At 36.8% G+C, this 16,961-nt stretch overlaps 1 protein-coding gene across 2 annotated transcripts in view; it reads right to left on the minus strand.

Annotated features, from left to right (window-relative positions):
• Positions 1 to 16,961, minus strand: part of LOC141455771 (protein amalgam) — a 553,007-nt gene that overhangs the window by 136,732 nt on the left and 399,314 nt on the right. For both annotated transcript variants that reach the window (XM_074131135.1, XM_074131133.1), the window contains exon 4: positions 301 to 422. In XM_074131135.1, the coding sequence (XP_073987236.1) occupies positions 301 to 422 (122 nt within the window). The remainder of the gene's footprint in view (positions 1 to 300; positions 423 to 16,961) is intronic.

Genomic DNA, 16,961 nt, shown 5'->3' on the forward strand with positions numbered 1-16,961 from the left:
GGACTTCTAATAATTCTATTACGTAACTGGGAGTTAGGTATCGTTAACATGTTTATTAACAACAAAAGTTGATTGAATGTGATTGGATGACGCAATCGCACTGCTACAATCACTTTGTCGATTGTTCATCCTGTCGATTACCCAATCGGAAAGTTATAAATTTCCTTAACAGTCTCCATTGCTGTTACATAATAATCGTTACAATAGCTATGTTTAATTTTATTATCGTTGTCCATGTTAAGGATCTAGTATTTAATACAATTCCAGATTCTACTGTAGGTTGTCATAATTAGAACTTACCTTCCTCGTCCATGTTATCGTTGGCACAGGGTTACCATCGGCTCGACATTCTAGAGTAACCATTGACCCTTTCTTCACTTCTATCGGGTTACCAGATGTGGTCTGATGAATTCTGGGCGGAACTGCGAACAGAAAGATTTTTTTTTTAATTGCTAGAGGAAATAACCCTTTAGGTGGAAGTGAATCAGACAAACCCCTGAGAATAACTCAGCCCAATAATGCGAGAATCAACAAGCTAAGCGGTGTTAGCCCTCGATGGTTTATGAGTACTGCAGATGACAGGATAGGCGAATCTGGACCATATCACATGCAGACCGCTTTGGTACAGGAATAGTCCGAAGGAATACTCTTTATCGCACTAACACCCACTCAATTCATCGAGTTCGAACTAAATGTGTTCTTCTACCATCCACTAATGTACTCTTGTAAATCTAATATAATATAATGGGATAGACGTGTAAGAAAGCATACCCTGTATGAACTTAAAGAGAATACTTAATTGCAGCCTAATCCTTGTATCTAACTGTATAATACATGCACACATACACACCATATGTACATTTATACATAAGTTTAGTGTTGCTCATTTCCACTTTGTAAATCCTACGTAAATTAGCCGGCCAGCGTAACCCACTAGAGGGAGACAAAGTCAGTTGGATTTTAAGAGCCCCCCCCCCGGCATGAGTCTGACATTAACTGCTGAATAATTTTAAAGTCGTACTGGCTTTAATATTGTGTGTACTAGGTAAAGTAAAGAAATATGTACTACTTTATTTCTGTGTTCAGGAGATAAAGAACGAAGTTCTATTTAAGCAAACCTTCTAAGTGCAGAGCAACTTTAATAACTTGAATAAAATGGATTAATTTACCTTCAGATTAATAATATAGTCGTCGTCAAGGAGGATACTCAACAAATCTAAAAACAGTAAATATTAACACAAATTTCTTAAATTGCCACAATATTATTAATCTAAACGAACAATAAAGCTTAGTTTAACTTACATTTCTTTGATATTATTCTTAATATAAATTAATTAAAATCCCACCTTTGGGAGTGTTTCTGCATAAACGATTATGAGCGATTGAGCCGATTTAATCGATTAGATTCGGGTAAAATAAGACTTTGGTGACCTAATTTTACACGTGATGTCATTTAGAGTGCAGAAAGCAAATCCATTGGCTAATCGAATCTGTGCTGGTTGAGCATTTTGAAGTAGACACTGGAACGCGCGCGGCGTAAGCTCGGACACTCTGTAGTGTGCAAGCAAGCACGGTGACATTGCGGCAGGCCGGCTTCCTAAAGACGGCTAGAGAGGGTGTACTGCCTCACGTAAAAATGTCCATCCTTTTGTACCGTCTACATGGCAAGAATGTATACGGTATAGAAGGGAAGACAGGAATTAATAACGATATATTGAGGGTTCGTCTCAGTGGCGCCAAGTACGATAAAGCAACTCTACAGGAAGCAGAAGACATTATTATCCGTCAGAGGGGAGGGAAACCCTCTAGCCAAAGCCCCTCTGGACCTATAGCCACCCCAAAGAGACCACACGACCGACCTTGGAAGGGACTCAGTTTGCAGGAAATCTGAGAGAAGCAAAGAACCATTGCACAAGTGTGTGAGTGTGAATAGGAGGGAGCGAAGTCCCAAATTAAGTAAACCATAAATATTCAAAACGTTCTACTTGCATTTTTATTTGTTCAAGTTGTAATGAATAAATCCTGAATAGTTATATATATATAGTTTATAGTATATATATATATATACGAGCAGTGGCGGCAGTTACTTGCAGGAAGCTCGTCTGGGTTTTGCAGGCTCTTGGACTTCATAAATTCGCAAAGCCCCGCCATCAAAGCGAGCAAAAGTGTTTTATGGCTGAAAGAAGAGCAGCGTAAAGATACTAGTGCATAAGGTGGAAGAGAATTAGGCGAGCAGAAGACAGAGAGCTACTATGGCCGGAGAAACTTGTCGTGAGGAGGAGCTACTGTGCCACATTCATCATGAGGGGCTCTCCGAGTCGTATCTCCTCCCACTGTCGCAAACCTGGAGCACTCTGCCGCACCAGCAATACACCCCCTTACAGCCTCTTCTCTAACATCCTTCACATGTAGTCCGACCAGCAAACACTTCTACCAAAATACGATACAATATAAATTACACCAGGAATATAGCCCACTTCACACCCCGCACTGCACAGTCCCTTACGTCACATTACAGTTACAAGTATTTCCCAGTTTCCAACTTTATTATTATCGCGTTGGGTGGCCATTTCACTGAAATAGTGATCTTACTTAAGGAAAACTTACTATTTTTTACTTCTTACTGCCTCATTATCGTGGTTTTTTTAAAAATCTTTATTGAGAGGATTTACTTCAAATATTCGTAATAACAAAACTTAAGTCCAAAAATGATAGTTTTCACAAAAAGTAACCCAAAAAGGGATTTTAAATTTAATATGTAGCACACTCGAACTATACTCTACAAAATATACTTATTATACTTCAATAAGTATACAGGAGCAACAAGAGCAATTAGGTCGTGAAATGTAACGAACACAATGCAAGTGAACACGCCTAAGACTTGGTCTTATTACACTCATTTCAAAATTACATCTTCCAATCTATTTGGTATTAATACTGAAGTTAACTGCCTTTTTTAGTTATCCAGGAAAATAAACTGGCATTAACGGCACCATCAAATTCAGAAGTATTTTTTTAAGTTAAGTACACCATCTTAAAAACAATTTGCAAGAACTTTGTTCGTGAAAATTGTTTCAAATAAAAATGATTTATTATTAAATAATCGAACAGAATCCAAGTTTAATAAATATCGATGGAACCATAATCGGAGAATGTTTAGAAAAACAAAGTTCCTTCTTCGATTATTTTAGCATTTGAAATCCTAGCGATACTTTTAATACTCCTGGACCATTCTGTATACTATAGATTGTATCTTGAGCTAAGGTGGCCCTTGAGTCGGTCACTATTCCTAGTGGAGCCCTAAAAATAAAAATAAAAAACCATTTGTCAGAGAAAAACCTTCCAAATCAAAACGAGAGGTTTTCGGCTGGTAAATAATACACGCGGCTCTAAGGAATTTAGCAGGAAGCTGTGGCTACTCTTACTGAGAGAATGCGGAAGCCAAACAACATCGTGAAAAACATGGCTGCCAATTGTTCTCCTTGAGCTGCATGGCCGAATAAACAAACCCAACTAATACCGCCGTGAATGAATAAAACAGAGGGTCCAACAATGGTTCTTCCCATTAGCCCACAGGAGTGCCCCACCACTAGCAACCTCAATATCCCTAGATTCATGTAGTTTCATTAAGATTGATTTGTAACCTTTCAACTTTACACATACTTGTTTCTTTCTCATATCTCTCATATTGTAACCAAGCAGATTATTTAATTTTTTATTTTTCATCAGAAATCTCGTTTTTGAGGTCCAAAACTCGAGATAGAAACTTTGAGGTCCATTGTTTAGTTTTGAAATTTGAACACCCTACAATTAGAATTTTTTGACAAATGCAGCAAATCGTTGTGACACTTTTTTAAAGTAGATTTTCCAGAATTAGCAAGTTCTGCTTTTTCTCACTCTAACAGTAAGAAAAGATAAAGTTATTGAGCAGTTTTTCGATTTTAGGGTCCTTATTGGAAATATCCATTTTGAATCCGAAAAAGTGCCTTCAAAAAAGTTTACGTTTGTAAAAATTCAAAGTCTGTAAAATCTAACCGGCCGACGAACAACTTGAAGATATCGTGAGAGGACCTGCTAGTTTGAGGAGCAAGTTTGTCATGTGAGTATCTTTCCTGAAAAGATGCTTTGTCAAGTAGAAACAAATTTGTCATTAGAATTTATAGTTTTCTATTTGGGATTACAAAGAAGAATGTAACTCACAGAATCCTGTACATTGTACCTTATATCTGTAAGTAATGGAGTTAGAGGGAACAGTTTAATTGTTCTATACCAGAAGTTTTTTACCTAATCCTAATGTTTGTAGCGCCAGCTTTTTGGGAAATCCATTCTCTGATGGAGACACACACCAGGGAAAACCATGAAATATAGTAAAGAGGGTATTTTCTCTCTCTTTGGTAATATAATGGAAAACCCAGTTAAATAAATGATGTGATGAAGATCTGGCTAGCAGGAAGGGGCGCACGTGGTCAGCTGTAACAATAAACAGCGAGATGGAGTCCAGAGGCGGCAATGCTGCCCCTGGAGCAGCAGATTGTCACCAGACTCACCCACCCCCGACATCAACAACAGGTGTGGACGGCTTGCCTTGAAAAATGGCACTTCGCGCCAGAAAAATTACTTTCTCAACTTTCTTCACAAGGATTTTATAAACAGAATTCTATACAACAAATAGAATCTCATTACAGCAGCGGTAAGCACGTTTTCAGTGCCTGTGCGCTTACTTTTCAGTTTTCAAATATTATAAAAATAATGTTTTCTCTTAGAAATAGATCCGTTCAGTCTGAAGTGACACCTCAGAAAAAAATCCACCATTCACCACAGCCAAAGCTGCCAGGTTGTGACCTTGAAAAAAAAACTGAAAATGTTTAGATCTATGTATAATGCACTCTTGACATTGTATACGTCATCAGAACATGAAGTAGGGGCCCTAACGAGAAATAATAAAAAATATTGTGTACGCACTATTACAGTAAAAGGACAGATTGAGGTAAAAACTAAATTCCACGCGTACTGGCAATGCAGCTAACAACTCCAGTATATTTCTCCTATTTAGAATGATGATATTTTTCTTTCGAACCAGTTACTTGCACTGTTGACGATGTTTCAAATGAATGGGTACTGATGTAACCTCATCCGGCTGGATCAATTTTCATACAAAGAACACGCAGTATTCATGGGAATTCGGAGCTACAGAAGTATTCTATGATGCTACAATGACCTTCTGCGCCTCGGTGGCCAATACTGTTCTAATTTGGTTAGCGGATTGGAATCCCACGCGGAGATCCCGGGTTCGAATCTAGCTGTTGGCCCTTAGACTTTTTTCTTTCAAGGGAGGCAACCTAATCTTTTGATAAACCTTAAATGTGAAACAGTAACGAATGCTTCCTTCCAATTCGCCATTTACATTCCACTCAATTCGTCCGTCCTCCACTAATTGGGAGCAGCAGACTGATAGACAGCAATCCCATTCAGCAACCTGCTATAATCTGATTTAAGCAAACTTTGAGAAAATGCCTGAACTAAGTTCAGAATGAGGAGGAAAGATCAGCCGAGTGGTCCAGTGCACTGGACTGCCCCGCCAACGGACCGGATTCTAGTCCCAGCTGACTGCCCTTAGGTTTTCTCTTCCTAGAAGCCTTTTACAGCTCAATATCCGGTTTTGTAGAAAGAAACTTTGCCCTGAGGCTAAACGTACCCTCAAATAGGCTTTAGGCACAAGTCGGCGCCCTTAATTAAAGAAAATAACACCGTTGCTCGATAAACCCGTGTGAAAGCCCCCCCCAGATTCTCGGCATGGATACATTTTAATTAATTCTATTATTAAAAGAACTATGAATAGGAAATACAGGATTTGAAAGGGATATTCATTATTCACACGTGACGTATGAACACAGTGTTAGTTATTAACAGTTTCATGTCTGTTTAAAGTCGGCCGAACAAAGGGCTTATTGTACACAAAATCGATACGACTTCCCTGCCTACAATTGATTTATCAATGCAACTATTTGGTATTGATCGAACTAGTTTACCTACTTCAATAATATTACGAACAGGAAATATTTGAACAAAAAACTTGATTGAGGCGGTAACTTGATGTCTGGTTCAGTTACCTATAACTAGTAACTAATTAACTGCAAATACAGTAATTCTCTTAAAGACGGATAAGAAATACTAACATGTGAATATCGTACTTCCGTTTAAGAAAGAAGAAAACATTTAGATATACTGCAATCGCAGGACTTCTCCCTAAAAAATGAAAAGGAATTAAACTGCGAATGCAGCACAATTGCCATATTTTTCCTAAATAGGAGTAAGATTTGGATGGGATTTTCATGCAGTTTTTGTCGATCACCTTAATTAAGCAGTTTAACCTTTATTTAGTAAGAGAATGACCCGTAAGAATCTATAACTACGTAATTTTCGTTTGTGAACAGAACTAAGTTAAAAGCGTAATTCTTCATGAAATTTGGTACGAAGGAGGTGAGACCTCAGTGGTTCATGCACGAACTATTTTTACGTTTTAAACTGTAATTTCACGACCTTGTGTATTGCTCGTAGGTTTCCGGTATTTAATGCATTACTTCCCTTAACAGATCGTCCTAATACTTTACCTCCTTCCAGGTTCCTACGAACAACTTAATATCATTGTGAAGTCACCCATTCGCACTCCTAATTAGTCAAGTTTCTTCCCTAATGAAGAGAGGGAGAACAGTTGTTTTCTTTTGAAATTGTCCATTAACTGCGACTTGGCAGCTTCCCATTTTTAAAACCTGGGACTTCTCTAAATTTCACAAATATTCTAAAACTATCGATTCGATCGTAAAGTTTTACCTTTTACTTGGATGAATTTTCCAAAGTCTAAATAAATGAGAAAAAAATAAGTTTTTTATGTGAATCAATGTACAAGGTGTCGTCTGTGTTTGATAACATAACATTGGAGATGTTGTTACTTCAAGTGAGGAACAAACTGATTGTCAATCACTTAACATTGATGGATACGTCAATATAACTGGCCCACGTCATGTCCGTCATAAATGTCATTGTATACTAACTGAACGCCAACAATCTGATTACATTGTAACTCTGTAACAAGATATGTACACACAAAATATGGTGTGAACCCAATAATATACACGAGATTACCATCTCTGCCAAACTGCTATTCTCTCCGCTTGTTAAGATCGGGCATAGGATTAGCTTCGTAGAGTAAAGTCATTTGTACTTAAAATCAGCTGATGCGGAGCTTGGACAAGTTGTCTGGACTCTAACAATTTTTAAGTTTTAATATTTAGGATCTAATCTGATCTTCTTTCACATACTATAACGCTATTTCAACGATTACATTATACAAAGATCTGTTAGATAACAGATCATTTTTTTAAGGAAGTATTACTATCATTGGTTTTGGCTTCGTAATGCGGTAACTGCCCTCCATACAAACCATGAAAATTGTTAATTTTCTCTATTATTATGTTAACTTTCTCCGGAAAGTTCGATGGATTTTTAATGAAGTCACCAGAGAACTGTAAGAAATCACGAATGCAATTTTTTTAAACTCGAAATGTTCGCCACTAATTTAATACTCGCTAACAGAATGTTGGCTGAGTGTTCATACGGTAGATTTTCCAGAATATTATCCGAAAGAGCTAGTTATTTAACAATGTTATTCAGTTGTTCTTTTCTTTGTGTAGTAAACGAATTGGATAGAATTGCGATGTGACGGCCCTGACGGAGAAGAGGACAAATGCCAGGTTCTAAAGAGGTCAGAAGGGAAATCCAACAGAGCAAGCCCGGGTCTCTCTAATGAACCTTAACAATCAATACAATGGTAGGAGCGGCTCCAGTCAAGAGATACACACTGTCCTCCATCCGTCCTTAGGTTTGTTCCTTCTGCCAAGCTTTACTTCTTATCCTTGCGTTGATCGGCCGTACAAATTCCTCGATGGACTGATCGTACTATCATCAGAACAGACGATGTTTTATTCAATCCTGCACGTACCCCCATCTGAATAATTCAAGTGATTTTGGCTCATTCTTCTTCTTCTTTTTTCTCTCTCTCGTCTTGATGGAAGAAGCGTTTTTTCCCGCCCCAAGGATAATAGGAGATTGGGAAACGGAAGAAGGTTGTAAGTGTGGTAGAGTGAGGCTATAGTGCAGCCCTTGCTTCGTGTGAGAATAGAAGAGGCTGTGTTACAGATAGCCAGAAGGAAAAGAAGGGTTTTTATTGGTCACCGGAGAGACTACTATTACGTAGGTATGTCTGAAGTGTGTTGTGCCACCAGAAGAGTTGCAACTAGATCTACCTCTCTTCACTGCTCCACTTACGGAAACTAACTCTTTTTTCATCCTAGTGAGCCATCCCGCTAAAGTGTGACGTAAACTGGTGTGAATCCTCACAAGACTTCCTCTAATCGCTATCCTCCAGGTTCTAACTGATACAATTCTAGTGTTGACTTTTGAAACAAATTATTCCTTGCCAGAATACCGTTTGTTTAAGCGAACCAAAGCACTAAATGATTGCCAGGACAAGCAACTCCAATCTTTCCCCCAGCTGTCTTAAAACGAATTCACCTACAAAAATTATTTCTGGCTCCGAGATGTCTAGTGTTAAAGAGTTTACACAAAGTCCTTGGAATAGTTTCTTCATCCTGTGAACTCAAAATCTGTTATCCTATTTGAATGATTTTTCTAGGAAACTGTTTTTAGGAAGGGCAGACGTCACAATTTTCCCCAAAGGACATTTTAACATATTCTATGGTTGAGTTCATTCATTGTCCACTGTAACTGTATAAATCGTTTTTCGATTTTTGTTCAATTTTCAATATTTTCTCCTTAAAGTAAACGTGGACATCATTAATTTATGTGAGGCCTTTCACTTTGATTTGAAACTTTACATTGATTTTGGTGTAGTTCTTGGAAAGCTGTGACATCAAGCAACGTTCATCAGTATCATATTATTATAGAACAAGTGTAACATCGAAGTCATCGAAGTATGTTTTGTTTTCAAATCTTTTAATGGCTTTAATTTAAGGCGGGCTTTACTTCCAACAACTTGATTAGGTGTCGTGGACGGAGGCGACTGACAAACATTCTTTACTATTAAATTCTCATGGTAACCATTAAACAAAATCCAAGGGAATCGAACCCAGCACCACAATAGAACTTAGCTTTGAGGGCCTCGCCTCTAACCGCTCGGCTACCGTGGCGGATAATTGAGGTTATTCCTAGTTGAAAGCTATGTGTTTAGTAGAAAAACCAAAATTTTCAGAAACGTTAATTATTGAAACTGCATCTCCTACAAGAAATATTTTTCTTTGGACGCAGTTTTGGGATTAGTATAGGCTTTTGATACCTGCCCCAAAAGTCTTAGAAACCGTTAATAACCATCCAGGACTAGAGTGGAAATGTTTAGTCCACATTATCTCCAGCTGTTCTCTTTCCCTTTACCAAACTCTGACTCAGGTATCTCTGGAAGCTTTTAATAAATATAAGAGTGTTACTGAATAAAACAAATTTACATTTTCCTTTTAGTATTAATCAAGGAAAATCTTTAGAGACTTGAAAAGGATATCCTCTATTAGAAGATTTCCCTCGAAAAAACCACCTAATGCATATCTTTCTTCTGTTGAATTCTGAAAGCGGATTTATTAATTGAAAAGCCAGGATTTACATAGAGAGGGGGTATTCACGGGGGGGCGAGGCACAGTGACGAGCAGAACGGTGAGGTTGAGGTTGTTGTAAGATTGAATTAGTGATGATCAGGTAGAGTGTTAGAGAAACAAATAATGTAATACACAGGAGCTATGAGCATGGTCTTTCACGAGGGGGTCGAACGAGTCGAGCAACTGATCGAAGGTTTTCATCAACTTATTCCATCCTTTCTGTCCGCTATCGCTCTCCTTTCATATTAATTGCTTTTCCTTTCTGGCAGCAGATCCCCGCCTCTCTTCTAGACCCCCCCAGCCCTCCCAACTCTCTCCGCCAGACATGCCCAAACTGGTCTTTAGAATACCCTTCTCTCTAGCCTTGAAAGCAATGCTTTAATGTAATTCTGATTTAACTGTCAACATAAAGAAGTTCATGGTCTAATTTACATCAATTGCTATCGTCTAATTGAACTGTCTAGAGGCTTTTGCACTTGTGAGCATCTCAGGCCAATCTTATTGATTTGATTACATTGGCCGAGTCTTGACAACATCTCATACTTTTCGATGAATAAGGTTATTCTCTTCTTTAATGACTGCAAATAAATGGTAGATACATAAAGTGACACTTTAGAAGCACTCCTAACTACAAGTTTTAGTTTAAACTATTTTTCAGTCTGGTGGGTCAGAAGAAAATCTTAGGCGCCATGTTCCGGAAAATCTTAAAGATGAGAAAATCCATTCGGTATTAATTGAAATTTTCTATCATTTTTAGCTTATTGTCTGCGCTTGTAATCACTATATCCTAGAAGCTGAAAATCGCTGAATCAACGAACGTCCTATTCCGTTTTGACACATCGACGATTCTCTTAGAATTGTTTACATGAAATGTATTAACCGAAATCCTTTAAAGCGCCACTTTACTGATGCGAACTTCCGATTTTTCCCGATTACACTTAAACATCGTGCACCATTTACCCATCTAAATTACCCATCCATCAGTTTTATATTCCAGGAAAATAGGTTTTGGGTGATACCGTTTGGGAAACTGCTTCCCCTAAATGTGGCTCCATCAGAACAAACTATCCTCGCACCACCTATAAGATCCGGGTAAATTGAAAGCATTGCTCAATTCCAAATTTGTTTACTGGAAAAAGTTGAATAACCCACTTCTACACTAGTCTACACGAATGACCATCAGAGACTTTATAGTCTTCAAGACGATAGATTGAAGTGATTTTTGGATCCTGTATGTAACTGTACGAAGTTTATAGATCTTTGTGTGTGTAGTTATTTTTAAATAAATACTCGTAGCTTGTGGTAGTCGGACGGGACATAGCAGGAAGTCTTGGGAAGGACGTTCCTTAAAATGGGATTATGGTATGTTTCTTTTATTGTTAATATGTGGGCATATGAAAGGACCCGCATCACTGTGTGGTAGCAGACGTCATGTGATACCAATGAAATACGTCACAGATGAAATTACTTTCTGCTCTGCTCGGATAAGAGAGAAGATAGGTGGGTTGGGATGTCCCGGCCAGGAAAGAAGAGTGAATTGTGATGCAGTGGAAAACAGGAGGGACAGCTTCAAGCCAGAACGGCCCTGATTTTACCTAATTTAAGGTGACAGTGAAGCGTTAGCCTGGAGGAATACTCCAGTTGCGGCCCCCACTCTAGCTCGCTTCCACCTCCACTACTCGGCTTACCGGCAGAAAGATCTGATTAAGGAGCCATCTTCACTAGATTACCTGCCCCGCGTCGCCCTCAGATCATCTCATTAACTGCACTTCACGCTCCTCCTTTACCCAGGCATATTTATTAATGTGTGTCCTTCTCCCCCTATCCCTGCTCTTCCACTTCCTTCTCCTTCAATAATCTCCCTGTAAGTGAGCTCACTTATAAATTTTACTTCGTATAATGTAATTTATGTAACAGGCATAAGTTTGATTTATTTAAAAATATTTACCCTAACACTGAGAATGTTAAATCTTCAATGAACCATTAACTGTGCACTTCTGCACTTCCTTAACGTTCTACTCTACAGGCGGAAGTCTGCCTGTGTACATAATGGCTTCTAAAGTTACACTCAAATTTAGTTAGGGTACTTCCTATAATCACTCTTTTCTACATCTCTCACTAAGGCACTTTCCGTTCCTCTTCTTAACAACATGCGCTTCAAATGCGGATATCGGAATAGCTTTCGTCATTAATGCCGTTTCTGCTTAACAGACTGTTCTTCAATACATTTACATTATCTACTAATACTACGGTGTAGAGTAGTCTCTTTTTTAATAGTCTTTCATTGATCAGATGACCTCGCAGCCCATGTTTTCCTGCATTGTCAGGGGCTTTATTCGGTTTCTTTCTAAATGAGTACAACCCCAGATATTGGACCTTAATTGCACAACTCAAATCCTCCGTTACATCACTGTATATCGTAATCTCCCTTTTCCTCATGAGAGTTTATGCTAAATTTTAGCCATTTCTGTCTTCCTCTAGCAGAAGATATTGCAAACGTGCACTGGAAATACACGATTTGGTAATCCCCAGAACGGTTTTTTCAGTTGTAGAGTGGATGGCATCCCTATCGAAGGTTGTACTACAAAAAAAGAAGACTTCCAAGGCCTTAATTATTGCCTATTAGAGAATTATTACATGCTCTCAGTAATTGCTCGTGATATAGTTATTTAAGAAACAAAGTTTCGACCAGTATGGAGGGGCTTCTTTGGAGTAAATAATCTTCTTACCAACAAAAGAAAACTTTTGAATGAGTAATGTGATTGCAAACCTAAGAAATGTAGTTTTGATAGTAGCCAAAAATCATTTCAGTGGAAAATAGTTTTTTGGTGTAATTTGAAATAGTTCTGGTTCTGGATAGGTTTGGTATGAGATGTCTTATGGTTCATGAAACACGATTATAAAGCGCCGCACCAACAACAGTAGGAGATGTAGGGTGCAGAAGAAATCTACTAGGAAGAACTATAGCTACACTCTGTCAGATATAATCCAGGGTCCCCAAACCATTTACTAGTAAAAGGTAAAGTAGAACGTGCAGGAGTCCCCTTCCAATCTGCCGGGGACAGCGGCAACTGGACAAATTTCAAGTTATGTCCTCTAGAAAAAGTTGGGCATACTGTAGAGCTCCTCCGTGTCCAACCAACGAGAAAGATCTTCCTTCCGCCAAGGCCCCTCTTTCTTTGGGGGGCTGCTTGCCACCCTAGAACATATATTCACCTCAACCTTCTTCCCATTCCGAACATATACTTACGCCATTTCCACTTTTCTCAATCCTTTCAAATAACAAAGACAGTAAATAACAGAATTCCCTGGAGAGTTTACCGGAACTACAGTTTATCCTACTAGGGCTAAAAGCAACCCTTTCTTTCCTCCTTCAAAAATGAAAAGGGGACACTTCACTAAAATACGTGGATCATTGGAAATCAGGTGCTGTAGTTTCTTTCATTGGAGAGGTTACTTGATTTTTTTCTATTTTCTCAAAAGTTAATGTAGTTTGTCCATGTTGAGGGACAAACACAATAAAAGCTTAAGCGTCCTGAAATATTCCTTTTTTCCTTTAGCTTGAACATTTCCAGCAATAAGAGAGAATAAAACGAAATTAGGGAATGTGGCAACTAACCATTTATTTGAAACAATTTTGAACTAACCAAATCCAAAGCGGTCCGGCTAAGAAGCCATGGTTGTTTATAAACCTTGGACAAATTGAATGAAGTACTGGCGAACTGGAGGCGAACAGCCGGGACCTACGTTTACATAATGTATGAACTTCTGCAGAGGCAGGGAGTGTGGAGAGGAAGAATGATAGTGGGGGAAGAAACCAGGTCGGTGGTACTTTGTATTCATGGATGTGGGAATGTGTTTAGAGGCAGCAGCAGAAGAAAAGAGAATTGTTACAGACATACCGACAGTGGGTGTGCACGTTATATGCAATGAACTGAGCAGATACTGGAGGCAAAACAATGCACAGTGTTAATTGCATCGTATGGCAATTTTGTGACTCCACACACTGTCCAGCAACAGCCTACTGAGTTTAGCAAGGAGATAAAAGCTGGTACCAAACTCAAACAAGAATTACAAAAATTACCCCTTTTTAAAGTAAAAATTTCATTCCGATCCTACATATCCTAACACCTAACGATTAGGCTGTAAGTCGGTTTAAGGACATGGATATGATTGTAGATATAATAAGCCTATATATGGAAAGATCAGGCGTAACACCCTAAATTTATCCTCGATTTTTTTTAACGGGAAAAAATTGAAGTTTTTGAAAATAAAAAAAAAAGCATATTAATTTTAGGCTTATATATTTAGAAATATTTTTATATTATAAAAGCAATTAGAACATCGAATTGATATAAACACATTTTAAAAATAATAAACGATATAAATTTTGTTTTAAATTATCACAAATAAGTTATTATTGTAAAACTAGAAAACCTTAAACAAATTTTCGTATTAAAATCGTTTAATTAATTTTAATGAGAAGGATCTGCTTGTTTACCTTCACACAATAAATCTGGGATAAATATTTGTTATTGAAGGACTCATAGCATTTTCAATATTCTTTATAGTGGAACGGTAGTTTGTTTTTACTGACGTTAAAGTTGAAAATGATGATTCACATAAGTATGTGGCGGCAAATGGCAAAAGAACTTTCAATGCTTTGTCAGAGATTGTTGGATATTCTTTTTTAACTCCAATCCAAAAACTTTTCTTGGGAAATTCAAGTTTAAGACTTCAGCATCAGCAGAAAGTTCTGCAAATTCTTGCTGTGCTTTTAGTGATAAATGTTGCACTTGGTCCATTTCTATCAGCAATGGTTTCAATACCCAATCAAACTGATTAGATTCAATATCTGAATGTATAATATTTTTGAAATTGATTTTCTAAGTTGCCCAAATGACCAAGTATAATCTGTTGTACTTCCTGAAGACAACTTAAAACTTAAATTATTAACAATAATAAAGTCACTGATGCTGTTGAACATTTTACAGGAGTTGCTCTCTATTTTAGTTTTCCAAATGATTAATTTTTTTATGAATGCTTTTACTTTGTTTATCAGACGGAGAATGTTAGTATTTTCTCCCTGAAGAGACAAGTTTAGTTCACTTATCTTCTCAAAAATATTAGCATTTTCAATATTTTTTATACTGGAACGGTACTTTGTTTTTATTGATATTAAAATTGAAAACTCACCCATTGGTACGATGGTTATTACCTTCTGCTTTATGTTTCTTTACAAATCCAACATTTTTTTCCTGTCGTGGCCGCACCTCCATCAGTACAAACACCAACGTACAGTTACCACATTCCATTCCTTCTTGTTTACAAAAATCATCCACTTTTAAGAATATAGCTTTCACTGTTCTATGACTTGCCAATATCTAGCAAAATAACAAGTCTTTATATACATTATTTTCATGACAATATCCTACTGATAATGACAATTGAGCTATCTATAGACGCATCAAACTGTAAGGCAAATTTTGGGCTTTGTTTAATTCTTTCCAATTATTGTTGAAACAAGTCCTCAACAATTTCAGTAATCCTTTTACAAACTGTATCATTTGTTAATAGAATTTTACGCAGATCATCTGCACACTTTTTTCCATGAATCAACTCAGCTGCACGTTCAATACAAAAGTAGCAATCCTTACATAAATATGTTTTATTTCAATTATCATGGGCCTAATTTTGATTTGATTGAAGAATTTTTTCGGTATAAAACAGTTAAGTTAAAAATTGCATTAATTTTTATAGTATACATTTTTATTGCATAGGTTGATTCTTTATGAAATACCTACGGAGGGAAAAATAGTTAAAAAATTCTAAACTATTGTTTTAGTAGAAATATTTCGCATTCAAAATCCTAATGGCGGATCGTACAACGGTCTAGTGGGCGTGTATACTGGCCAATAGAACCGTAGTTAGGTGGGAGTTAACCTTGCTCAAATTACACGCCCACATACCACTTCTAACATCCACCATTAGGACATTCTAGGCTTTTTATCCTCATGAAAAATGTAGTATAGAATTTTTTCACTATTTTTTTCTCGATAGGGATTTAGTAAAGAATGAATTTATGCAATTACCATCATAAATTATTTTAAAGATTTAATTTACGTTTCATTAACAACTACTGTTTATAAATGATGGCAGAATATGTAATGTTTTAATTATCGTGTTTCAATTGTAGAATTTTGTCGGAATAGAACAGTTAAGTTAAAAATTACATTAATTTTTATAGTATACATTTTTATTGCATAAGTTGATTCTTTATGGAATACCTACGGAGGAAAAAATAGTTAAAAAATTCTAAACTATTGTTTTAGTAGAAATATTTCGCATTCAAAATCCAAATGGCGGATCGTACAACGGTCTAGTGGGCGTGTATACTGGCCAATAGAACCGTAGTTAGGTGGGAGTTAACCTTGCTCAAATTACACGCCCACATACCACTTCTAACATCCACCATTAGGACATTCTAGGCTTTTTATCCTCATGAAAAATGTAGTATAGAATTTTTTCACTATTTTTTTCTCGATAGGGATTTAGTAAAGAATGAATTTATGCAATTACCATCATAAATTATTTTAAAGATTTAATTTACGTTTCATTAACAACTACTGTTTATAAATGATGGCAGAATATGTAATGTTTTAATTATCGTGTTTCAATTGTAGAATTTTGTCGGAATAGAACAGTTAAGTTAAAAATTACATTAATTTTTATAGTATACATTTTTATTGCATAAGTTGATTCTTTATGGAATACCTACGGAGGAAAAAATAGTTAAAAAATTCTAAACTATTGTTTTAGTAGAAATATTTCGCATTCAAAATCCTAATGGCGGATCGTACAACGGTCTAGTGGGCGTGTATACTGGCCAATAGAACCGTAGTTAGGTGGGAGTTAACCTTGCTCAAATTACACGCCCACATACCACTTCTAACATCCACCATTAGGACATTCTAGGCTTTTTATCCTCATGAAAAATGTAGTATAGAATTTTTTCACTATTTTTTTCTCGATAGGGATTTAGTAAAGAATGAATTTATGCAATTACCATCATAAATTATTTTAAAGATTTAATTTACGTTTCATTAACAACTACTGTTTATAAATGATGGCAGAATATGTAATGTTTTAATTATCGTGTTTCAATTGTAGAATTTTGTCGGAATAGAACAGTTAAGTTAAAAATTACATTAATTTTTATAGTATACATTTTTATTGCATAAGTTGATTCTTTATGGAATACCTACGGAGGAAAAAATAGTTAAAAAATTCTAAACTATT

The sequence above is a fragment of the Rhodnius prolixus genome, unplaced genomic scaffold (genome assembly GCF_049639745.1).
Source record: "Rhodnius prolixus isolate KJV_2025 unplaced genomic scaffold, Rpr scaffold_4, whole genome shotgun sequence".
Taxonomy (NCBI): Eukaryota; Metazoa; Arthropoda; class Insecta; order Hemiptera; family Reduviidae; genus Rhodnius; species Rhodnius prolixus.